Genomic DNA, 26,775 nt, shown 5'->3' on the forward strand with positions numbered 1-26,775 from the left:
AAGGTCTTTGGAGGAGGCTTGAAGGTTAGGACCAGGGGTAGATCTCCCGTCAGTAGCCATTCGTAATCTGCAACGAAAGGAGTGTGAGAAACGCGTGTTTTTATATCTCAAACACACACACACATACAATCTTCTTCAGTCACAGAGTGACACTGATGGTCCATCTTCTCCATCTTCCTTCAATAGTCGAAGTCCTTCGCAACGTACGTCGAACGGTACCGTCCGACAGCCGAGAAACGGGCGAATCAATCGGTCCGTCCAATGCTTTTGCTCTGAAAAAATGTGAACGATTATAGAACGTATTAAAAAATAATGAGGAAGCGTACCTTTGGACCACAATCCACCGCAATTGGTGCAGAAGAAGCGGGCGCTGCCAATCTCCCGAAATATGTGAGGCGGGAAAAAACCGACTTCACGCGCAGCAAAAGTGTTGTACACTGGAAACGAAACTCTTCAAACATTTCGACGATGATGACGTCATGGGTATTACTTACGAGGATCTACCAAGCTGATCATGATGGAATGACGATCGAACGTTCGCTTCGACATTTATAGTAAAGCTTTGCCTCTCCCTCTCTATGACGTCATTGAACGTGTTTGAACATGTTAAGACGTGTTTGAACATGTTTGGACACGGGCGGCGAGGTCGCCCCTGGACACACTCGTTCCTCTCTCTTCCTCTCTATGACGTCATTGAACGTGTCTGAACATGTTTGGACGTGTTTAGACACAGGCGGCGAACCGTTGAAGTCGTCCCTGGACACACTACTTCCTCTCTCTCTCTCTATGACGTCATTGAACGTGTTTGAACATGTTTGAACGGGTTTGAACATGTTGTGACGTGTGTAGACACGAACCCCGCAATACGAAAAACGTCGAGCAGTACGAATTAGACTGGTGGTTAGTGTGTCGCGCCCAGTGTAGGAGGCTCCTGGGTTCGAATCCCACACTGGGACGGTTACACAGGATGTGACAGCGGCTCGTCTCTCTCTCTCTCTCTCTTTGTCTTTGTAGTCCTTGGACGTGTCTGGTCTCGAACCCCCTGTGTCTCCCCTCCTCCTCCTCCTCCTCCTCCTCCTCCTCCTCCTCGCACGATATTGGAGGAACAAAGGGCGGCATCTTGTCACAGAAGCAAAGTGGCGGATTTACGTAATCGATGGATATGACGTGAATGGGGTTAGTGCGAGCGTGAGAACCCTGTACTATAAGATGGTCATCCCCTGTACCCCCCCTTGTCCACTATTCTCGAATCAAGAGCGCCGAGACAATGCTGCATACGTTCCAGACAATTTTGGACCTTCTGGTCCACATTCGTCAGCCATTTGGTAAGTTTTTCTCTATCTCTTCTTGTTTAGAAATAGTTATTTTCTAATACCTAACGTTCCTCTGTAGGTTTCACTGTGACACACATTGTACAGCTATTTTTCCAGCTGATCCCCGGTGCGGGGGGAGATGTGCCCCGCTTGGATATGGAGACGTTTTTGCAAACGTTCGCCATCGTAGACGAAGAGGACATTGAGACGGCTACCACAGAAGTGCTCATGGCGTGCTACACCAGGGAGTGGCGAGAAATCGCTGTGCAGCGGGGACTAGAGGGAGAGCTCTTTTTCAGAGTGCCCCGAAGCTTAGAGGAGCATACTTTACCGCTAGAAGGTACTGCTCCTTTAAGCTTCGGGGAAGCGGAGCACCTCCTCTACTCCCTGGTGCACCAGTGGAACAGAGCGAGTGCAGCGGGTTGGAGAGAACTCGCTGAACGCTGGATGGCGAGTCAAATACCGTGAGTGTTTTTCGATTGTGGTTTTTGTTCGTAGAATCCTTATTCTGGTCCTTTATTACTAGATTGGATCCCTGGGTTCTTATGGAAGACCATGAAGCACCCATGTAAACACGATAGACAGACAGACAAACAGACAGACAGCCAATAAATGCATATCGTCTTTCGCATCACGCGACTCTCTCTCTCTCTCTCTGCCCCAATACAATTGAAGAATAGGAAACCACAGATCCTGCGTATAAAAGCGAGCGTGGGATAGGCCGCAGTTAAAGATGATGATGTCGACAATGTCACCACAACGTTGGATCTGCTTGCGCAGGAGGTAAGTGCATTTGTATGTGTTTAGATCGATGTTTGATTAATGCCTCCTTTTCTCTATTTGCTAGGTGCACACTGGAGAATTATTTCAAATTAGGGGGAGGGACTTCATGCGTAACATGAGGTCCGATTAGGCTCCGCGAACTTCAAAATTAGGGGGAGCATCACCCATACTATTCAAAATTGGGGAGGGACGGGAGTTCATGGCAAATATGAATTCTGATTAGGCTTAATGGGGAATTGCGGGGCGTCCCCCGCACCAGTCAAAATTGGGAATGGGTAAGAGAATTTATGGGGAACATGAATTCTGATTAGGCGTAATTGGGAAGATTTGGGGGTACATTTTAATCTGGCCTTATTCAAAATTGAACTCCTTCTTTCATTTTTCGTTAGATTATTCCAAAACGGGGGGAAGAATTCGTGCATAATACGAATTTCATTAGAGACCATGTTGATTATGCAAAATTAAGGAGTTCTTAAAGGGAGAATTATTTCAAATTGGGGTTAAATTAAAACCTTCTTTCATTCTTCGTTTGGTTGTCATCGTCGACATCCTATGCGATATTGCAATGGCGTCGAATAAGACACGGCGCGGTGTCCAAAGTACAGACGCCATCAGCGCAATGAGAGGGGGACGAGACGGCCTGGTTCTACGACGGTTGATCGAAAGCCCACGAGGGGCATTCATCCTCGACGCGAGGCGTTTCGTGGAGCAAAATGTAAGTCGAGTGGTTCTGCTGTGAGAGTGTATTCTATGTATAGTATTGTTTTTCAGGAAGCGGTAGCCGCTGTCGTCGCACATCATGCAGCACAGGAAACGCCGTCCAGCAACCTACCCGTTAGGCCAAACTACCTTCCTGTATAGCAGTAGGTCCCCTCCTTGTACAGCATTGGGCAAGGAAGACCGTGAGTGCCTTTGTGAATTGAGTGACCGTGGAACAAAGAGCAGGCATCTATCGACCAACTCTTTTGTTTGTATTCAATAAAGATGTTTCAGTGAAAGAACACACAGAGTCTCGTCAAAGTTATTCGGACTGTTTAATGCGTTGCATGTCAATAACCAATCGGTATTTCAATAAATCAATGACCAAATTGGCGATGTAGACTGCTTGCAAATGTCGCTGCTTCCGCAGGGCGTGCTTAATATGAGTGATGGCACGAGCGAGAAGGTCCACGATGTCTGCAGCGATGTAGTTGAATTCTGCGTTGGACAAGCTCACACTCACAAGCTCACACTACCATGTCTATCACGTAGCGAAAAGCAGTGATGACGAGCTCATTGCGGGGACTTTTGCCGTTGAAACATTCCTTCTCCACTTCTTCCCAAGTAGCGTGGGTGCGGAAACAATTTTGTAAAGAGTGGTAGCTGAACATCTTCACGTAGTGATGACGCGAGCGCGGTGCGCGCTGCCTTTATAGAGATAAACGCGCGCGCGCGCGCAAAGAAACGAAAGTGAAACTGAAACTCAGAAGCCACCCGTCGCCGCTAGGAGCGCGCGCGCAGCAGAGAGCCGAAACCGAAAACACCCGCGGCCGGCGCAGAGGGCGCTAGGAGCGCGCGCATGCGCGGACGGGTGGAGCACAGGGCGCGCGCGCATCCATAGCTGCCGCTGCGCGTCGCCTCACTCAGTTTCTCTCGGGCTGTCGCGGAAGACGGACGTGCGCTCCGCGCGCTCGCTCAGTTTCTGGCTGGCTCTCGTAGAGAGCAGACGTGTGTTCTCCGCGCTCGCTCAGTTTCTGCCTGGAAGTTGCCGCGGGGGAAAAGGTGAGTGATTTGACGCGCTCCTTTTCTCGTATGTTTGCCGTGTTTATCGGTGACCGCGCTCGTGTTAAGCCTTTTCTCGCATGTTTAGACTTGTTTTGCGGTGTCCAAGCCTGTTGACGCATGTTTAGCGATGTGTGCCCAGTGGTTCCCGCCTTGTGTTAGCTGCGTAGTGTTGGGGTTAGGCCTAAGCGATCGCCCCCGTAAGCCTCTTTCCTCGTATGTATGCCGTGTTTAGCGGTGACCAACGAGTGATTTGACCGCGCTCGTGTTAAGCCTTTTCTCGCATGTTTAGACTTGTTTTGCGGTGAGCAAGCCTTTTGTTCGTGTTGACGCATGTTTAGCGATGTGTGCCCAGTGGTTCCCGCCTTGTGTTAGCTGCATAGTGTTGTGACGTTGAGGTTAGGCCTAAGCGATCGTCCCCGTAAGCCTTTTACCCCGATGTGTACTGTTTTCTCCGTGCTGTTTTAGCAGTAGCGGTTAGACCTTTTCTCTTGCATGCCTAGACTTGTTTAGCAGTGCTGTCATTTTTACCTGCCGCTAGTATCTTGTTCTCTGTCTTTCTCGTCTAGAGCTATGATGGTGGCGCCATCTGGTGTGATGCCTTGCAACTAAGTGGCCACCTGTCGTCGATCTCTGCAACTGCTGGGTGCAAACTACCAACATGGCGGGCGCTGGTCACTCGGGTGTTGCGGAGCGGCTTCTTCGCCGCGGCATCGTTGATTTTCGAATAAATTGTTTCTCTCCACTCTATTTCTATCTTTTTATTTTATTTTCTGCCTATTTTTTTATTTTTTATGACCACGATTATCCGGAAACGCACAACTGGTCTGGACGCGAGATAGACGTTCCCCAATTAGTGGGATGGCTCCCTGGAGGGTGCTGATTAATGTGGGGGTCCCAATTAGCTCTAATTGCTAATTAATGGCGTCCAGACGAAGATGTGCGTTTCCGGATAAACGTGGTCAGTACTTACTACTTTCATGTGCACTCGCAAGCAGACATCTTGACACCACTTTTAAATCTGCCCTCAAAGTTACAACATGTGCTTTCAGGGTGGAAAACAAAGGTCACCATTCCGATTAGCTGCTATCTCCCAGTTCAAGCACTTTTGCTGTCTGGACACTGGTTCCTGTGGATGGGGTGTTACAAGCTTCACTGTCTGATATAGAAGGTACGTTACATTAGCTCAGTTAATTTGTCTTTTGCACAGTTTTGTTACTGTTAGCTGGATTACTGTTGGACATACAATCCTTTGACACACAGAAGCTGATGTCGCCTCTGATAACGTTTTAGAATTTTCAGTGTCATCAACGTCAATTGAGAAAGGTGCCTTTACTATCTGTGAATCTTTAATTGAAGAATATCCCAGAATTCATGTTAACATTGTCTACTCTTATTAATTCACTGTCTGTGTTCTGAGCGCTAAGAAAAATGGAAACTATTTATTTGTCACAACTTCACACTGGATGTGGTACTGGCTTGACATGTAAGCTAAAATACCTGGATTCTACAATAACTGTGTTGAACTTGGTGCATTAGCGTGGGCAATGCCACATTCACTACATTTTTAGTGGGTCCGGTGCACAAATACTGTGTGCATACTGCATACATACATACTGTTCGATTAGGCAAAAATACTTGAGCAGTGCTGTGTAGTCTTTTTACCCAAAGTCCATACTCTTACTGCAAAGTCACAGTACGTAGAACAGCAATGTGCAGGTATGCTGTGATAGAGATTCACAACAGAAAAAAGACTGTCGAGAGCATCTAAATTTTAATGAGACGAGACTTTCGTGCACAAGGCTGCTCTTGTTAATGTCTAACATGAAGTTACAAAATCCCAGAATATATAAAACATGTTGTAATGTGGAGAGCGAAGGTTGATACAGACGTAACAATAATTATACAATCATATATAATAAAATAAAAAGGGGGTACAACTTCCCCCTCAACTCAACTCGACAACTCAATAACTCTACTTATTCTCTACCTTACAACATGTCTTATATATTCTGGAATTTTGTTACTTGATGTTAGACCTCAAGAAGTACAGCCTTCTGTGCAAAAGTCTTCTTTCTGTTGTGCACAATCATTATACAGTAAATACGACTATCCATTTCTTGTCATTAAATGCTTTTTCTTTTTTTTTCTGCAGTGATGAGCATCCATAAGGACACATGCCAGAAAGGGAGTCTCGTTGGATGACAAACCCTCATCACCTCATGAGGATACAATGGTTGACGAATGGTTCTCAAGCACATCGAAACTTCAACAAATAATTCGTGAAAAAGCCAGTCAGTGCTAGCACCAGGAATTGAACGTGGACCGTCCTGCTACCAGTCAGAGATGTTACATTTCAGGCGCTCATTGACTTTTGGTGAATTACTTGTTGACTTTGTCCCAAGGTGGAGCTCGCCACAGCTCATTTGCTTATCTGTTAATGTTGTGATGTGTGTTGCGTTTTTCTCTTTGTGTGTTCCAGACTCAGAACGGTTAATTTGGATCAGGTCAGGTACGTTTCATTTAGACATGGCAAACATAAAGTGGTGTTTCTCAACACAACTTAGCAGTGGCCTTCATGCATTACTGCTACGGCCATTAAGCGTGAATGGAAAGCTGCTCATTATGCATGATGTAAAACCCCAAGACTAGGGAACACGAAGGGACAGACACAAACACGTCCCTTTGTGTTCCCTAGTCTCGGGGTTTTACATATGCATCATCTTCACCAGCTTGCTTGCTTCCTAGCCATTTTTTCTGCACATTATGCTCACTCTACTTTTATCGTGTGCTATATAATCTTGTTCAAGTTCTGTCAAACGACGTGTAATGCTATAAAAAAATTCAATACACTGTTTATGTGGGTTGAATGGCAGCGCATGAATGCAGGAAGAAAACTGTCATGTTATGGCAAGTGTTTACGTATTGTACATTTAACTACTAATTTTATTGGTTAGCTTTCGCCGGCGTATCATGTCAAGCCATGTTATATTAATTTGCAACATGTTCTTCCTAGGAACCAGAGCAGCTGATACACAGTGAGAACATAGCCCGTGTGTGTTTGTCTTTTCCACCGCAGCCCTTGGGTTCCCTCCCTGATGGCTACACATGTGAGGGATAGGTTTCAGAACTGGTAGTTCCCGTCAAGCGTGAATTGCTTTTCAGGGGATCATCACGCTGGCAGATGAAACATATGGTTTAAATTATTTGCAGGACAGGAATTGCGTAGCTTCACACAAATACTACTACTACAACGTAAGAGTGGTTTCAAATCTAGCTTTTTTGTGTTCCTGACGTTATCGCACAAGATGTAGTATCCACTATGATCCTTTATATGGGGGGTATGTACAGTGCAATCAACAGATGCTATTTACAAATCTGTGTTTTCTACTGTGTTGAAATGGGGTAGTTTGTATCTGAGAGCCATAGTGAAACACAGGCAGCCAAGGACAGACTTTTGATGCCCTCGAGAAACATGGCAACACATTGCAGGTACTCTGGATGCTGCCTAAATTTCCAGAACACACAGCTCAAGGCAGCGGTTAAATAACAAGTGGTTAGAGAAATCCAAGACAGTTGCATGTGTAAGCAATCCGCTGTTGGATTTGCTTCTGTCCGAGATACGTTATCTCAAAGGGAACGCACGGATACACTCAATGATACTAGGGCTGCCTGTGAAAGAGAATGAGGAGAGGGGAAGATATATAACCCCTTTTTTCTTGTCTGTTATTCTATTGGTTAAATTGTCATTTGCTTAGCAGCATATATGTGTATATTCCAGAGTCTGCTAATAAATATATCAGTTTAGAGCTAGCAGTCGCATTGTAGATGTCTCATCCTGTCCTTGGCTGCTTGTGTTTCACTATGGCCATGCTTTCTATTGCAAAAACAGAAAACAAAAAAAGACAATAGAAACACACGAAAAGAGCGACCTAAAAAGCTGCCTGTTCTAGTGCTCACATGGAGGCAATGCAATGAGGTATGTTCCATTCATGAACTGTGCATAGTAGTACATATCACAACGGCAACCGATTATTTAGATTTTTCTTGAAGTACTTTGTTTTTAGGAGCTTTGTTTGCACAGTCTATTATTGGAGCTTTATGTGATTCCCCTCTTGAGATACTTTAAGATTGCTGATGGTGTGCAGTTTGTTAATTTTGAAACTGTACTGTGCTGAGGTACAAAAACAGAATTGTCATGTCCGCATTTGAGCACATAGGAATAATTTGTAAGTACTTCCCTTGTTGACATTAATACTTGCACCAGGTCACAACATTGTTGATTGATGGAAAATGTAAATAAATATATTTATTTGCTTGCAAAACAATGCACAAATGTCTTCCTTTCTAGTGAGATATTCCCTGTTAAACAGACATAAATGTGGAAAAGTTAAAGGGGCACAATTATGGTAGAGTCTAGCGTTGCTTTTTGCCACTTCACATATATTCACTGTTATTCGTGTGCACATGTAGGAATAGGAAGGTAGAGAATGCGCATAAAATATTTCGTATGCAGCCACACATATGGTTTAGAAGATTAATTAGATGATGTCCAAGCATATATAATTGTGCTTCATGTGCAATGGGTATGCTAACGAATTGCTTCCATGAAGCCTTTTTATTTATTTTTATAAATTCTTTTTATAAATCTTTTTTATTTTATATAAATTTCATATTACATATTGTCTACTTGTATTTTTATAAATTTGATAAATTAAAAACTCAAGTTACATGGCCCCTGTAAGAGTGCCCTTTGCAAATGGTTTGGTAACATGTCTCTAACTGTAAAGGTAAGAGGCAATCGAGAATGCTGCAGACAAGGTTGCAACTTACATATTGCTTATCATGTCCTACACACGAAGTGATTTGTACAATAATTCCTGAGCACGGAATTAATTCCGAGGCTGGCCAGTGATGTTACCCAGGACGACAGGTCACATAATTGTTTCTAACACTTTTACACCCCATGGGCTGAGTTGTGAATTGAAAGAGCACTCTACAGAAGGATAAGGTGCACCTGATTTCTAGGATCTATGCTATGCCCTAACTCCATTTCTAAAAACACCATTTCTAAGTGGCAATATGTGCTCTGGTACTTCTTTTGCGTCTGCATAGTGTGCAACCACATGGCTACTGGAGCTTTCGTGTGCCTGTTTTTGTGCGACGGTGCTCATTACAAACAATATCCAGATGTTAGACATAAAATGCAGTAGTTTGTAGCGTGCCACACAACGCAGCGTGACATGGGAGTGTGTGATTCAAAGAAAGCTTCTGGAAAATGCACAGAATCCCATAAAAAGTTTAAAATGTGATTTGTATTTCGTTTTACGTCTCTCGTCGTTACATACCATCGTCGACGCTGTTGCACATTGATAAATCGTATGTAAAACTTGTCCCATAGCATTATGCGGTTTCTCAAATACATAGCACAATTTTTTCGTGCAGGAATAAAACGCTGTCGGCATTTTCTTGCTAACACGTCTGTCGAAACGTCAGTCTCTACAATGGGCAAGTGCTGTAAAGGGGCTAACGCAGACGCGACTTGATACAAATTGTACGTGCTCACAAAACACAAATGACGAATTCCAGTCACAACATCGCACAGAGGTTGGTTCGCGAATGAGTTCGCAGCTGCTGCACTGTTTACTTATCGCGGAACGGTGGAACCCACTGATCTCTATGTATAAAGGCTGGATCGCGCATGGGAGAGGGGCTCGTGGGGGAGAGGCGTGCCTTCGGGCCGCCATGTTGGTGGGCCCTAAAGTGCTGTGTGTGCCCATAGAAAACAATGGGAGGCAAGAGAGATTGTGAGTATTTATTGCGCTGCTAGCATTGATCGTTGTTTGTCATCACACAATTTTGTAAGGTGCCAGTATACTTATGTATCCTAACAGTGTTTCACAAGCGTCCTGCCGTTCGATTCTTAATTGCGTTATGTTTTGCATTCCGAAACTAGACCGTCACTGCAGTGCAGCGCTGGGGATTGTACTACAGCACGTTTCCCAGCCAATATTTCAATAAGAAACGACTTGAGGTTAACAACAACCATGTATATAATATCCCGTACTGCGTTCTGGACAAAAATTGTTTCATAAAGAACGGTCCGGGAAAAGATATACTCGCATGGCAGAAAGAGATCGTTCTGTAGAATCACAGCCGGCGTTTTAGCCGTGTATGCGTTTAGTATGATTTATATCAAGCGTCGACTTAGAAAGAGTCTTTTAGTAAACGACAGCGGTGCTTTGCCTCGCAAATATGGACACACCGAAGCAGCCCAAATAATTACTTCACGCAATTAGATCACACTCGATAGGACAGTTAATCAGGTAGTGATGTAAGCTTAATCAATTAAGTTACTTAGAAAGTGGTAACACCTCCTTGAGACACAGAACTTATCTCTTTTTGAAGTACAGCCCTTCTATGTTTGTTTGCTTCTTCCTTTATTTGTTCTGATTATTTGCAGGCGCGGTTGTGCCAAACTGAATGTCCTTCTCCAGCACTCACATGCTTTTGTTGAATACAACTGTAGCGTGAGAAAAGCTGCGTGGGGACGGGGTCCTGCTATCCAGTGCTGACTTTGTCATGCTTGTTATGTGGAGCATGTTCCAAAAAATGCACCTCCACGTATGGTCTTCAAATTGCAACAGGACTATTTGGAGACTAAAACAGTTGTGATTTTGTCATTTTGGCCCTCGTGTACCCAGTCTGTGAAGGGCAAACAAAAAAGCCTAACACGATATGCTTTTGTAATGAAGATCACTGATGATGAGTAAAGTGAATATACCAGTTCAAGTTTATTCAATATTTTATATCATTCATTATATTATTCAACATTTTATGTCAAGTTTATACAACATCAAGTTTATTCAAGCTCAAGATTTATTTCTTGCACTTATGCGTTTCAGGATACAATGAACGTGCAGGGAGTTCGCAAAAGACTTCATTTATTGTTTTGTGACCTTGCTACAATGGCAATATATATTTTAGGAATGACAATGGTGAGGTACACTCTCTCAATTTTAGGTTGGAATGAGCAATGAATAGCGACTTCCCTCGTGATATTTTCTCATATATGCTAAATTTTAAATTTAATGTGATCGAATATGTGATAATATAATAATAATATATAAGAATATAATATGTGATAAATGAATGTGATCAACAGTAGATGTAAACAACATGAGTAGCCAGAGAAGTGCACTCTCAATAAATAATTTTCTTCTTATAGCGTGTATGTGCATACCTATTAACTGAAACAATTATCACAGTTCCCTGACAAGTTTTAATTTCTGAGAGTGTACTGTAGAGGCTGCTTAGACCTACAACAGTTCATACAAGGTATTATATACTGTGAATGCCTTTAAAAATCCCATGTGACACATATGCCTTTACTTCCTGGAGGTGCTGTGGTAGTCAAAGTTTGTGGGCATTACGCAGGTTCTGCACCCATTTCTTGAGTATGTCGAGGCAGCTGTGAAGTAACCTGCATTGATGATGATTATTCCAATTTTTATGGTGCATCGACAACAAAGGAAATAATACATCAGAACATTGGTTTGGGTGCAACCAGTTAAAAATGTATTATGTATATTGTTTAATAAATGCATTGGACAAATGTTAAAACATCAGTTTAAAACATGGTTTACAATCCCTGTATCTTCTAAAAATTAAAAAGATTAAAAACTATTCTAAAAAGAATATGGGGAACTCTTCTAAAAAGAATTATAATCTCTAATTATTATATTGCTGGGTGAAGGAGCCTAAAGTCTAAGGTGTGTTTCTGATGTGATCATGTAAGAAACTATGTAAAACTGAGAGAGGCTAACCACAGTGCGTGCACTGAGGTTGTTCCTTCCTGTAAAGTAGAAACCAGTGGATGAGGAACGTGATACTTACCTGTACACCCAGCCGTATCACACTGCACAGATTATTCACTGGGTAGCCCTCATGACGAAACCTGTATTGAGAGACCACTTTTGCCTTAAAAACTGCTACAAATAGCACGACACGCTACAAATTATTACTATCGTAACAAGCTGACGATATAGCTCAGACACAAGGCGTTATTCAAGTCGCGCCACACCACCGTTACGTAGGATTCTTTGTCACAAATCAAACCAAGGCACAAAACAATACCAATACATGAAAAAAGGTGACAATGGTGGTCTCATCATGACGTAATACCGAACTTGTGCGCGAAGGTAATTCAAAGAAATGAATGTGGCACTTGCTTCCGCAGAGAACACCGTGTACCATGGTAGCAGTGCATGCGAAAAAGCGCTTGAGTGCTTGCACATATATTGATGACAACACTGCCTGTGTAGTGTAACATGTTCTTTCAAGCATGTTATGCACTCAAACCGTATTTGCCGCCGGGTAAAATGCAAGTGTGCTCGATTGAACGTCGGAAGAGCGATCAAGCAACCTGCATCCAGTGCTAGTTTTGGGCAAAAAAACACTTCATAATGGTCAACTAAATATACAGAATGGACGCCTATTTATTCCTCGATAAAGAGTGACTCACCTGTATAAATTTAGGCCCTGTATCCTTGCCAGTACGGTTGGTACGACCGTAATTGCAAGAAGTTGCCATGATCGCTGCGGCGACTGTTGTGGGTACACTAAGATGGCGGCCGGTTTCTTCACGCTCGCACTCCCTATCCGCGATCCAGCCTTTTACAATCGAGATCAGTGGTGGAACCCGGCTGTCCGCCATCTTCAAGCACAGATACGTGAAGCCGCGAGAAGTCGTAGCTGAAGACAAGTACGAAGGCGCGTACACGTCACAATGCCCGTTCGGGTGCATCTACGTCATAAAAATGGCTGCGCCCATGTGTGTTTCGGAATGAATTATCTATTTTTTTGACATGGTACTGTACCGAACTGAGAGAATGAAAGTGCATTTTGGGGAGAGCTGGATGTGGGCTTTCAGAATATCACAACCGTTTCGACTATTTGGGATATCGGCATAGCTGACCTTTAAACGCATGAAGCGCCTCACTTTATCCCTCAAAGAAACTGTCGAGTTTCGGGAGTTGGGCTTTGCTTTTAGCGCAAGAGGAACACGGGGATGCTAAGCCTAACGGATTCGAAACTTGTCATCTTGCAAGAGGTAGTGTCGCTGAATTGGGCTCGATCACCTCACTTTAGTGAGGTTACTCTAGGTTAGGTTCTACAGATTTGGGGGGTCTGGGGGGCGCCCCAACCTCCAGGCACGCACTAGGCGGTGCGGGCGTCGAGACCGTGCCTCGGGTTAGATCAGAAGGTCCTCAGTAAAGATGGCGGATCGCCTTCAAGGAACCGGCGATAAAATTTAATTTTTATACGTTTTACGCAATATACGAGGGTCATTCCTGTTTAATTTCGTTACTAATTAGCTCCACTTTCACGTAAAAGCGTTTGATTTTTGTTTTTATTCTTTTTTCTTTAAAAAAGCCTGGCTCTAAAAAAAGCCAGTGGTCCCGATACGGAACTACATCCCGTTTGAGGAACTGTCGTGTTCGTCACTAAGGATGATCTTGATTTATGTTTGCAGTGCCAGCCTTTTCGAAGTGTGTTCGATGTTTGGAGGACTGCCTGGTGCATCAGATGGATTGTGTGTCCGTGCAACGTGCGCTCCATATGCATGTGTGGCTTGGGAATAGTGAGTCGTGTATGTTTCCATTCGGCGAACGATGATGTGCTGGATGCAATTAAAGGTATGTGCACGCCAATAAAATTTACTGTTTCAAGTTCGATGTCCTTGGTGCATTTCCTTCTTTTCTTTTCTTTTTTTGCTAAGCCTGGAGGTCATTTTTCTGTTAGGGAACAGAGCACCTGCAGCTTTAGCAGGCACCGCGAGCCTCTTGAAGTCATCTGGCACTTTTTTTTTTTATGTGCCAGTTGATCAGGCGGCACCTATCCGTCATTGGGTTTAGTGTAGTAAACAGTTTCTCAAAGTTAAAAAGAGGTCTGAGAAACAAACAATTCCCTTTAGTACTGGTGATGGTCTTGCACATACTCAGCCCTTTACTTTCATAGAGGTGTTGAGAGCGTTATCGTCTGTAAAAGCAACTGCTCCAGGGTTACATATTCTATATACAAGTCGCATGTCCGAGGAGTAAAAAAAATCTTGCTTAGATTCGTTAACCAGGTCTGGATAGAGGGTACACTTCCATGCATGTGGAAAACTGCTACAGTAATTCCATTCTTGAAACCCGGAAAGGATGCTTCAAATCCAAGCAGTTATAGACCCATCGCTCTTACGAGCTGCCATGCCAGACATTCGAGTGAATGGTTAATAACCGGCTGGTTCACTTCCTGGAAGAGAACCAATGTCTAGCTCAGTTGCAATGCGGTTCTCGGTCCGGGCGTTCGACGATGGATCATCTGATCCGTCTAGAGACGACCATCCGTGAGGCATTTGTGTGGAGACACCACTGTCTGTCTGTATTTTTTTATCTAGAAAAAGCGTATGACACCACTTGGCGGCATGTTATACTACTAGATCTCCACTCATTTGGAATACAAGGTCGTCTCCTTAAATGCGTTGCAAATTTCCTCAAAGACAGAGCATTTCGAGTTCAACTTGGAACAACTCTGCCATGTCCATTTGTGCAAGAGAATGGCGCGTGCCACTGGGGTCTGTCTTAAGCGTCACATTATTTCTGGTAAAGATCAACTCCGTGGCTACTGCCATCCCATGCACCATCCATAAAGTACTCTTTATACGTGGACGATATTCAGTTATCTTGTAGCTCCACAAACCTAAGAATATGTGAGGGTCAAATGCAGCTAGCAATAAATAAGCTAGTAAAATGGTCTTCCGAGAACGGATTTAAATGTTCACCAGAGAAGACAGTCTGTGTCCCATTCTCAAGAGTTAGGGGAGTGTTTCCACCACCCAGCCTCAAACTCGATGGCCAGGATCTTCCTGTTCAGTCCAAACATAAATTTCTTGGGGTCATACTCGACAAAAAGCTTACATTTCTGTCTCACATAAAAAGCTTGAAGGTTAAATGTACAAAATCTCTAAATCTACTAAAAATAAATATTGGCACTTATGTCTTGTGGTGCGGATAGGAAAACGCTGCACAGGGTATACACTTCAACAATCCGCTCAAAACTCGATTATGGCAGCATTGTGTACGGTTCAGCTCGTCAGTCTGTATTAAAAATTCTAAACACGATACACCATCAAGGGTTACGGTTGATATTAGATGTATGCCCTCAAAATCAAAAGTTACCTCAGCACCCTGCACTTTCTTGTATTAAACGCACATTGAACGCCTTTTTACCAGTTGACCCAGTGTCATGCCTCCATTCAGCATGCGGCTTGCAAGAGATGCTGAACGTTACGGCTTCACTCCTTACAATTGTTTTGTCGTGGAGTCACCTAAGGGGATTCCTCCGTGGCAGTCTCCACCAGAGTACAATTGCTCATTATTAAAGTACGACACGCATAAAACCCCTACGCAAGTACTGCTGCAGGAATTTGAAGACATCAAACAAAGCTTTCCAGAACACATCGAAATATACACAGACGGCTCAAAGTCCAGTACTGCAGTAGCATGTGCTATGGTCTCAGGTACATGTACACGATCTCATCAGTTAAAGCATGTGACATCAATATTTACAGCAGAGGTTTATGCAGTCATTTTAGCTTTAAATTTCATATTACAAACTCACATAAGATCCTCTATAATATACACAGACTCTCTTTCCACTCTCCAGGCCATATGCAACTTGCATAAACAGAGAAAAAGCACCTCGTACAACGAGCACGATATTTGGCTAGCGTGGTGCTCAATAGGGGTTATCATCTGAAATTCTGTTGGATGCCAAGCCACACTGGTATACGGCATTGCTCCCTTTCAAATGCCCTATCAGGATCTTAGGTCAGCTCAGAATTTTGGGAACAGCAAACAGAAAATAAACTGCAGAGAGCAAAGCCCAATATTCAATGCTGCACCCGGTACCTAGAGGACAGGCTGCAGTGTGTGGTGCGATCACGTCTAAGAATCGGCCATACTTTTTTGATCCACGGGTTCCTGCTTCGAGGGGAGGAACCACCTGAATGCACCCATTGTGGCGAACCTCTGTCCGTTCTACATATACTCATCGCATGTTCATCTCATAACAGACACCGTAAAAATCATTTCAGTGAGTCTTACAACTACTTTTCACCGCTGCACCCGGCGCTCTTGTTGGCTGACGACGCTATATCGTTCCTTTTAATGCAGTATTTAATTTCACGAAAGACATCGGAATTCTTAACCAGTGGTGATTTTACAATGGTGGTTTTATACATTCATGAGATATTTTAAATAAACATGTTGTTTTCATTTAGCTAGTTCATCCTTAACATTGTAATGGCGCATTATGACCGTAGTTGTCAATGCTTCAGAAAAACCTGAATCATCGTCATCATCATCATCAGCGTCCGCCCTGCTAAGCATAACGGTGTAAAAATGTGGCTTTCATTCACTAAAACAACTTCGACGGATATCGAAGACTCGTGGAGCTAAATGTTAATCAGCACTATCCGCTTTTTAAACACGGAATGTCATCTTACGAAGCAGTTGAGCATTATCTATGTTTCGAGGCCGTGAATTTCTGCGAGATCAAGAATTTCGCAACCGGGAATATCGCGGCCCTAAAAACTAACCATACCATATGAATAAGAACCACGTGCTATATAACCTGAGCCTACGCTATTTTAAAGTACTTTCTATTCCAGTTTAGTTAAAAAAAATAAATTTCATGCAGACGCAGGTACGCTGAGCATGCTTTGAAAGTGCTCACAGTTCTGATTCAACCTTTCATCTTCTTAATAATCTTCCTTTAGGTAACAGAGATAACACAGGAACATTTTTCCTTAAACTAACTCTAGATGAAAAGCTTTCAAAACACGGTTATGACCAAGCAAAAGAGTGTAGTAGCAAACGACAAGGTCACACGCGCATTTGTGTGACATCACAACTCTAGCTTACCCCCCTCCCCCCTTTTTGGAGCAGGGTCGAGAAGGGTTGTTCCTAGGGTTAACCCTGGCTACGATTCTCCGCTGAGTTATGACCTCATTTCGACTACCCTGGCTAGTTTTCACCCACTTCGAGTCACTCGGAGTTGCCAGAGTTGAATAAGAAAACAGGCCCAATGCACACTGGACAGGTGCTGGCCTGACGTCATTGCAAACGTCATCACACTATGGTATAAAAAAATGGTGGCACCCATGATTTGCAGTCCGACCGTTTGTAAACCACGCGATTACTGTTCCCGAGGCCGTTCGATCTATACCAATGAGTTTCGTACCAATAATTTATTATCTTAGGGAAACAGGTTGGCCTGGGCGTGTGTGCCAAGGTATACCTAAACTGGTAGCGTAAACAAGCGAAAATACCAAAACAGACCCATCGGCAAAGCTACCAGCAAGAGGCGCAAGCGATCCTGGGTGTTGGTATGGTGGGCTAGAAATACGGGTGTACCAATCGGCCTATCCAATGCATGGGGAAGGGGGGGTCCCTCAAATGAAGGATAGATCGAGTCGTCGCTCGCAGCGAACCATGCGGATTCGCCATGTTGTATGTTTCACAAATAAAAGTATTTGGTTGGCTGTACAGGGCTGTGTTTGTCTCGTCCTTTTTCCTTTTCGTTGTCGCCTCGTACTTTTTTTTTTTAACTTTTATCGCTTTTAGTACCTATTATTAGAACCCTCTGTGTCTATAGTGCTCAACTTTTAAGACTCATGAATTTAATACGGTCATTCACAGGCCACTTCGTCCAATCCAAGACGGGGCAAAAAAAAAAAAAAGGGCGGCATGGCAGTAGCAGCTCCCCATAGAAAGTATAGTTTGAGATAGTTCACACAGCACTGGGCACAATGCAAATGAAATTGACAGGACTACTAAAATGCAACGTTATGCATTCCAGCCGGTCAATCAGGGGCCTTCCTGCTTGTCTCGCCTTTCAGCGTGACCGTGCTGCCATCGACTTCTACCGCCAGGCGCCCAGTTATTTGTAGTCTGAGATAACTTACCCAACGCTTGGTTATTGTATTCATTCAAACGCCGATGTCCGCAAAACTTACTGCGTTGCCTTTTCAATCCCCCCGCTGTCTTCAGTGTTGGCCGACGGACAAGATGGCAACCCTAACCAGTGGTGTCGAAGGAAGCAACGTCTCTCACCCAGGCATTTCTTCTAGCATGTTTCTCTCTCTCTCTCTCTCTCTCGTTATGATTTCGATGGGTGAACGTAACTTTCGTAATTTTTCATGTTTCGTTTTATTAGAGGTTATCCGCCATACACGAAAAGTATTTTACTTTATATTGGCTATGCATGGTGTTTTATGTGGGCATGCAGAGAACCCGGGTGGAGCGGGCTCACTGATTTTTTTTTTTTTTTCATTTGAGAACTGAAAGAAAATACGACAGGTAGTGTTTCCAATTGACTTACATAACTACTAGCTGAGGAGAGCACAAGACGGCGGTTATGACTGTCCCGTTCATGACGCCCCGGGGTAGTTCGTACAAAAAGAGCTCTCTGCCAGGCTTCACTTTCGCAGATATGTCTCCGCCAGACTTCACTTTCGTAGATATGAAGGGGTTCTGAAAAAAAAGGGGAGAAACACGAGCATTTCATCACACGAGCATCACATTTCAGCAGTGATGGGCAGTACTTGAAGTAGCAAGTACTCAAGTAGTAATTGAAGTACATTTCTGTGTACTTGTACACTACTTTAAGTACATTTTAAACTGTGTACTTTGTACCATACTTAAAGTACTTTTTTCCGAGTACTTTCCCATCAAGTACTCAAGCACCCAAACTTGAACTCCAAACAAAAAATCACAAAAGATTATAAAAAATGCACCCTACTAGAAGCGCTAAAATGACAACAACGAAACGAAAACACACAGATAGCGCTATCTGTGCGTTTTCGTCTTCTGAATAGAATATTTATTTCACTTGTCTACGAAATGTTTAAAACATGACAAAACCTGACTGGTGAAAAATCTCGGACTAGTGTGCCACACGGCCGCCGTCCTTTAGAAACAAAACGATGTCATTTACCATCTCCAGTTCCAGTATACAAGAAATGCAAGGTACGTACTATAAGAGCATTAACTTATGGCTGTCTAGCTAAGAGAAGTACACTATGTATAGATGAGGCCCGTTAGTCGTACATGTCCGTTGTGAAGAGCAACGTGGCGGCAGGAACTCCTGCTCACGCAACAAAAACAGTCTGTGTTCGAAGTATAATCTGTCACCAGTTGAGTCACCATGTAGAGTCTAGGATGCATCAGGCGGTTTCTTCTATTCTGAGCTACGGCTGTGCAGCGAAATTTCCAAAGCGTAAAAGTCCGAGCCTTGTCCTCATCTGTTGCATAGGCCGATACCGAATGGAAAAGCGGCGACACACAAGTGTTCACAGAGTCCTTGTTGTGACACACTCTCGTAGCACATCGTCACTATTCTCCTCGGCGCCGCAGTTGGAACATGAGGGGCTGCTGAGAAGACCCCCATCTGGCCAGTTTGTCTTTCGTTGGCAATATCTGCCAACTAGCTTTCCAGAAAAAATCGCTCACTTCACTGTTCAGGCCAGTGGGCTGCCTTCCCTTCTTGAACCTGCCCAAGTGTGCGTCACCTTGTTCGATGCTCTTTTTGTGGAAGAGTTCTTCGCATAAGCGAGAAACTGAGGCGAGTCGAGGGTCCGGATCAGGCACAGCTTCCTGTAAACGATTGAATTGCTGGACTACCTTTTTGTAAATCAATCGTGTGTAGCGAGCCGCCCAATCTGCAACGCCATCAGCGCTCGTTCAAATTGGTCGCGCTAATAAATGCACGGCGCACGGGCCGCTCGGCCAGTTGATTAGCCAGAACGTTGTCTCTTTCCTGGAACACGCTACCTACAAACTGGTGACCCGAACGTGATGAAGAACAGACGGCTTGCCGGTGGGCCAGAGTCGTAGGCCGCCGCTATCGACCGGCCCCCAAGTTTCCCGTCCAGAAGCACGGCTGAGTGCACTTGAGGGCACGGTCGCCAAACTTCTGGTGATAATAGCATAGATCCCCCTGGGAGGCCGGGCTGCGGGAAGGGGATCGGCGCCGACAAGACATGACCAGAATTCAGGGACACCTCCTTTGATGCAGGTTCTGCCTGATAGCAGAAGAACATGTAGGAAAGCCAACTTGAAAGAAAAGTATGCGGTGAGGAAGAAGGAAGATGGAAAGAGGCGTGGGCAGACGAGAAAGGGAACATCAGATATCGCGCGCGGAGCCCGGCTATCAGCAGCAATTGCCAACGCAGAATGAAAACGTGATAATCAGTTCTGATAATTTTTGCCAATCCTTTCTTTGCTGTACTGCTGCTCATAATTCTGGGCTGCTACTCGTAGCGTGTGGAACGGGATGACCGGCACTCGTAAGGCTTGTCAATATACATTTTTCTTCTCTCTGTGGGAAATAGGGATGCCGTCGACATGAGAAATGTGCGTCCTGGGGCGACTTCTAAGGAGACTGTGCCTGTGTATGTGTGACAGAGTCGGAAGAAAACCTCAGAAATTACCCTACATTATGATGAAAAAAAAAAAAATACTCCATAGGCTACTAAGACGAATTCAGTAACTGCACTTCACTTTGTTACTTGTACCTTGTTACTCCGTTATCACTGTATCATACACTTCAGTTTGTTCTCGGCCTTATCATGAGGACCTTTCAATGCTTAATTCCAAATTTTGCGAGTTATAGTCTCTTCCTGACACCATCAAGAAGGCTTTTCGGCTACCAAAGCCCTCCCCTAAAAAAAATGAAAATAAACAAAGAAACAAGCGGAAGAGTGCTTATTTTCAGAACATCTGTATAGGTGGCAGCAGAGTCACGTTCGACAGAAAAAGTGATTGGTAAACCAACAGCTCCTAGATAGCGTCGGGCTGCACGCTTACGTCACCTATGGAGGCCTTTCCTATACTTTGCGATCTGCTTCGAGCTTTCTTCTCGTTCGCTCTTTCATTTACTTCATAGCAGCATCCACAATAGTAACAGCCGGCCTTCCTGTGTGACGTAGGGCGCGGGCCTTCTCCTCATCTTGGAGGTGTTGGGTAAACTCTGCTCAAATAAGTACCAGAAACCGAGAAAAAGGAAGAAAGGTGCAATCGCAAACTGTGGAGATAAGATGGTAGGGAGCAACGGACGTCATATCAAAGTTTCCTTTCGCCGCACCAAGAGTAGAGTCGCGCAAACGTCCGTGATGTTTCCCGCAGATAATCGATATTCTTCTGGAATTTTTGTGGGCGTCCTACTCGCTTTATTGTGGAATGGGGTGAACATGGTAGAAAATTTTAGCAAACCGTTCATAACGTGGCTTGCCTGAACGTGGCTTGCCAGTGGATAAGATTCTGAGTCTTACATAACTGCAAATTGGCAGCGACAAGCATGATAACCTTGTAAATTGTCTGCTAAATCTGCTTTTATGCGCTTGCTATTGATAACCTGAATAACCTGAAATAAGAGACTTCAACTAGCAAGCAACGACAGTTATCGCAGTCCCATATGAAGACACTTTATAATATGCGAGAAGCGGTAAGGAAAAACGCAGATTCAAGTACATACAAGTTTTCTGACTCGTCGGAAGCACTATAATGCTTAATCCGCATTCTCCGTGGGACGTGCATGACTTGACATGACAGTTTGATTAAAATGCATGGGAAGCCTTGTGAGAGCGCAGGAGAGCACATTGTTAAGGGTGAACAAATACAATTTAAAAAGCGAAACAATAATTTCGACCCCACGCGCCTTGCTATTGTAACGATGGCGGTTAAAGGTGCTTCACATTCGACGGGAATTAATGATCATCAAAAATTGTCATTTACTTATTTTTTAATTCGTTTGCCAATATGTTTAATACTTGACATCAATTATTATTTGACAATGGGTTGGGGGGATTAACAAGTACAGCATGTTTAGTCACTATGTGTCAGAGCGGAAAAACCTATTCGGTTGTCCAACGGGTTAAGAGTGAACAACCCTGGCCCTTGTACTGCTTTTTGGACACGAAAAAGTGGGTTAGCATGAGGAATGTGTTTACGGGGAAGCAGATTACACAAAGTTAAATGTTCCTTAGGAGAACTGCAGCTTTTTTTTCTTGTCTTTTTTTGTCATTTTCGACACTCCAAGTGAACCAATTAAAAAAATCGATCAAACGACCGCTGCCGTTTCGATCCAACGGCGTTCGATCAAATGGTTTTCGACCAAATGTCCCGAGTTCGATCAAACGGCTTTCGACCAAACGGCGTTCGATCAAATGTCCCTGAACCTATGAAATGTTAACACCTTGTCATTCTGCAGAGGGGATGAGGGTGGATATACGTTTATTTCGGAAAGGTCAGCCTGACCGAAGGTCGGCTTGCTATTCCTAAAACAAAAATATAGCACAAAGATGGAGCAAAATCGAATATAAGATAACGAAGGTGGGTGAAGTGTGACGACATGAAAGGTCAACCCATAATTTCTTCGTGAGGGGACTTCCTATAACGATGTACAGTCGACCCGCGTTTATCCGGACTTTGTTTATCCGGATCCTACGCTATCTGGACAAAAAAGCACGGAACAGATTTTTCCCCATGTATTTCGCCCTCATTTATCCGGACTTCAGCTTCCGGACTCAGGGTAGAATTCCAGGGAACAGAAGTAACTACTACCCAACAATCGGATTCAGTTTTCCGGTCATTGTCCAGGAAGGACACTTGGCCCGCACCTAGTCAAGGGAGGTCGAGGACCCTGGTCGTGGCCTCCTTTTTACTGACACAAAGAGGGTGTTGCTATGAAGAATTTTCTCCCTGTCCGACTATGTACGTTACACTGAGCAGTCTGGTCATTTCAGACTGAGAAGGTCCGCAACGAGGACTCCTGCGCTGCAATCACAGATGACGACATCGTCGTCGTCGTCGACGATGTCGTCGCTTCCGATTGTGTTCAAGAAGAATCTGTTGATGAAAGTGGGGATGAGGGGGGGGGGGGGGCGCCAGCTGTGACGGTAGAAAATCCGCCGGCGGCACTGAGAACGGCGCTAGTATTTTCCGAGCAACAAAACAATATTTCTCAACTTAATGCCATTAGCAAAGGTTTGCAAGAACTGAGTGCGTGTATTAGAATGAAACAGATGACAATGGATATTTTTCTGTGTAATGGTCAATAAAGATGTGTCAATGGTGGATGTCCTTTTAGGATCACTCTGGATTTTCGTGTTTCACTTATCCGGTTCCCCCGGAATCCGGACATTTTCACAGGAAACGAGGCCGTCCGAATAAACGCGGGTCGACTGTAGTAGGTTCGGATGCAATGAAAAGTGGTCTACCTTTCACATACTAGTCATGTTATGTCATAGTGCCTAATAAATAGGCCATCCAGGATAAAAATTGTGATGATCTTGCCTTGCCGTAATCTTAAAACTCTCTTTATAAAAAAGAAGAAAGGCATGAGCCTCAGATTGAACCAGGGAACATGAAAGCTAGAATCGACATCTGCATCACTGAACCACCAGCCCAGAATGTTGTCATCGTGAGAGACCAAGACGCAACCGCTTTGGGAACGCACACTCAGCAGCCGTTACTTCTTTCGTCGTGTAAATAATAATAATAATAATAACTTTATTTTTGTTCGGGTACCTAAAAACAACCACAAGGGTCAAAAAAAGAAAGGGTAAAAAAAGAAAAAAAAACTACTTTTATAATGAATCTTCACAATTCCTGAAAACAAGTTGAACGCGCAATTCTTGATTTGTAGAGCACAACCCTGAGAAGTCTAGTCAGCAAGAAACGAAACAGTAGTACTTTTCTGTGCCTTTAAAGATTATGAGAAAATGCCCTATCGTCGAGCGTTGGGCGAGTTTCGGCCGCTTTTTCCTGTCGTTCTCTCACTGCCAACCTTTGACAACACTGACATCACAAAACATGGGGCACCCCCGCTTCCTAGCGTCCTGGTCGATATCTTCGTTTTTCTTTTCTGGCAGAACGTACACACTTATCGAGCAGCAGAATCGGTGATTTTATTTTTGTTATCTCCGTGGTACATTGGTAGTTTTATTGCGTGACAGTTGTCACATGAAATCGCGAACTGCCTTGGAAGGTGGTGAGCAGACCAAAAGAGATAATGACGAAAAGAAGATCAAAGACGGCATGTTTTACGATAACGTAGACTGAGAAATGGCATCACTAATTCCCCTCACGCTTACTTCTGGGGACAAAGCGGGCTGTTCCATGATTTCAGGAACAACCTGATGTCAGTTGAAAAGGGGTGACACCGAGACAGGGAGAGGAGAAATTGGCCGCAAATCCCGCACAATGCTGAATTATTTAGTATTTTCGCACATTTTTAATACAGCACAAAAAGGCGCTGTCGTGTCGGTTCTTGTGGGGTACACCCTCCAGAGTTTTACTCTCTTTCAATCACGCAGTCAACGTATTTTCATTAATTACAAAGATTAATTGCAAAAGTTAATTAACGGCTGCGCTATTTACTGACACACCACTACCACTGAGTAGATCCCGTCGGGAATAGATATATTCAACGACTTTGGCGAAAAAAAATCAATCGCGGATTTAATAAAATTTATTTGGTCCTACGTCACGTACCCTGTGTATATGACAATAAGCACGCATGTATTTTTAACATATTCATTATTTTGGTACCTAGAACGAGTTAACCCGTAAGGAGATTACGGCCTTGTGCAATGCTGAGAAATAAAGTTTTGGCGAGTTGGGGAATAAAGCAAGTTTAAGCCAAAAGTTCGAACTTCATGTTAGAGGATTGACAATCACCTACATTATAACAAAAACGCGCGGCACTGTGCAAAACGGAGATTCCTGTAACGGTGAAGTAAGTCAAAATGAACAGCATGCAGTATGACATAGAGCCAGTACGGCATTATTAAGCCAAAACTCTGACGCTCTCGCCCTGCCGTTACTCTCATAAATCCCACTACAAAAAAATAAAAAATAGAAAATACATGAATAGAAAATACCGCGGATCGAACCACGGCTTTCGAAAGCTATAACCAAAATCGTTACCAGTGGGCCACCGCCCGTTTCTGTCACCTTCAGGAATGAAGATACAGACGCTTCGCAGGCCATACTGAGCTTGTCAACACTTCTTTTGTCGTGGGAACAACATTGGAGCGGCCCACAGATGCGCACACAGTTGCAAAGCGTAACAGACAACTTCACCTTTCATGTCCGACATGAACATTTTCTGCAGAGCCCATTGTTTTGGCCAAGTACGAGAAAAAAAGCACACCAATGCATTCTGCCACGAAGCCAACACGGCGAAAATAAGTCCTCCTTCTATGTTGTTCCAGCCTCAGAACATCAGTTCTTTCATGTTCATCAGTTGCCGCCCGCGTCGATCCCGTCGTATGAACGTGTATGTGAGTGAGCAAAAATGTAAGAGTGAAAGGAGGATGAGTGAGAGAGAGTGGCTGGTTTGTCCCTTCAGATGATGCACCCTGGAAGTGGCTGAGAAGGCGTGTTAGCTTAGCTCAATTGGTAGAGCCCTGGACCGGCAATCCAGAAGATATGGGTTCGAGTCCTACAACGGGCTAACCTTTTCAGTGACTTTCATCTTTCATCATTACAAAACTGTGACGTTCTTGCGCTTCCATTCCACTTGTACGCCATCGAAGGGCCTCTGACAACAACACCCATGTGTGGGCATTTCTTTCTAAAGCTCAGGGTCAACAGATATTCTAACAAAACCAGATGGGATGCATTGCTTCAATGAAGGGCAGAGAGTACGCCGGTCAAGCCAACTTTAAGAAGCTGTGTCCCGCACTTCTGGGAATGCTTTGGGAAGTTATTATCAGTGTGTGCAATATAACATGCACTGCTGTGTTGGCAGATGTTCTTAAAACCGAACGGCAATTGGTGACAAACAAAAAGTACACTGCTAAAATTTTCTCAAATACGTTAACACAAACGAATTCATCGAACAGCGACATCTTAATAATTAATATGACGACATCTTAATAATATGAAACATCTTAATAATTAATAAGAGATAACGCTTCAAAATTCGTGTTCCACCCGCGGGCTCATAATGTACCAACCATGCTCTCAAAATTATATCTAACTCAAGAAATGAGGTCAAGAGCAGTTACTAAATCTAAATAAGCAGAGAAAAGTTCAACTGATGCGTAAAGGTGACTTCCCTGCTACACACCGCTGCAACGCGGAGAAGCCACTTTGACTGTTTCTGAATTTTGGCATTTTGGTTAAGTTTGCCATGCAGGGGAACCGCAGACGATTGAGTGACTCTGAAACTTCTTCTAAATGTTGAATCTAGAGGTACCCTACAACGCATATCCACGGGAATATTACAGTGCATCATACATTACCAGAGATATTAAGCGATGAAATCGTTTCCTGCGTGAAAATCCCCATACCTCCCGTGTATTCATGGTCCGAAAAGCGGGATGTCTGGGGAACCAAATGTACTTCATGTATAGCGATATTTTTCGTTTGTATAAGCTTAGAATAGATGTCTGAACGTGTATCCTCGGGAATATTACGATACCTTGGATAGAACAGCTGCTACAGCACTTTTCTATTGTCTTGGCGGCAAGTTTCACTCAATGGTCGCGAGAGGGCGCAAGGCGTCGCTGTCCACGAAAGCTGGGGATGATGAGAGCGTCGGTACCGTGGGCGACCAGAAAGGTCAGCGCGCATAGCGGCAACAGCGTCCGTAAGCTCTTTGACTTGCGCTTGTAGGGCAAGGAACGTAGGATCAGACGGGGAAACAGCCGCGATGTTCTCAGTCCGCGTGAAAGGTGGCGCAGATGGGGCGGAGTAGTCGATGATGCGGTCCGCCAACTGGGCAAGGTTATCGAGGGAGACCTCGTCAGATCCGGCCAGTACCAAACGGACTTGCTGTGGGAGCCGCTGGAGGAAGAGCT

At 44.1% G+C, this 26,775-nt stretch overlaps 2 protein-coding genes and 2 long non-coding RNA genes across 5 annotated transcripts in view; 1 reads left to right on the plus strand and 3 right to left on the minus strand.

The window, feature by feature from the left end:
* The window catches only part of LOC135391325 (uncharacterized), a 686,593-nt gene that overhangs the window by 503,666 nt on the left and 156,152 nt on the right, over positions 1–26,775 (minus strand). The window lies entirely within an intron of this gene.
* Positions 1–26,775, minus strand: part of LOC135391326 (uncharacterized) — a 156,660-nt gene that overhangs the window by 112,188 nt on the left and 17,697 nt on the right. The window contains exon 2 of the mRNA XM_064621565.1: positions 18,288–18,439. Within this exon, the coding sequence (XP_064477635.1) occupies positions 18,288–18,439 (152 nt within the window). The remainder of the gene's footprint in view (positions 1–18,287; positions 18,440–26,775) is intronic.
* LOC135392806 (uncharacterized) lies at positions 3,731–4,607 on the plus strand. The gene is made up of 2 exons (XR_010422231.1): positions 3,731–3,857; positions 4,427–4,607. It is a non-coding gene; the product is annotated as an uncharacterized LOC135392806 (long non-coding RNA).
* On the minus strand, positions 11,071–12,464 carry LOC135392807 (uncharacterized). Its single transcript, XR_010422232.1, has 3 exons — positions 12,382–12,464; positions 11,754–11,814; positions 11,071–11,340 (listed from the first exon to the last, which is right to left on the minus strand). It is a non-coding gene; the product is annotated as an uncharacterized LOC135392807 (long non-coding RNA).

This window comes from Ornithodoros turicata, chromosome 4 (assembly GCF_037126465.1).
Source record: "Ornithodoros turicata isolate Travis chromosome 4, ASM3712646v1, whole genome shotgun sequence".
In the NCBI taxonomy this organism is placed as follows: domain Eukaryota; kingdom Metazoa; phylum Arthropoda; class Arachnida; order Ixodida; family Argasidae; genus Ornithodoros; species Ornithodoros turicata.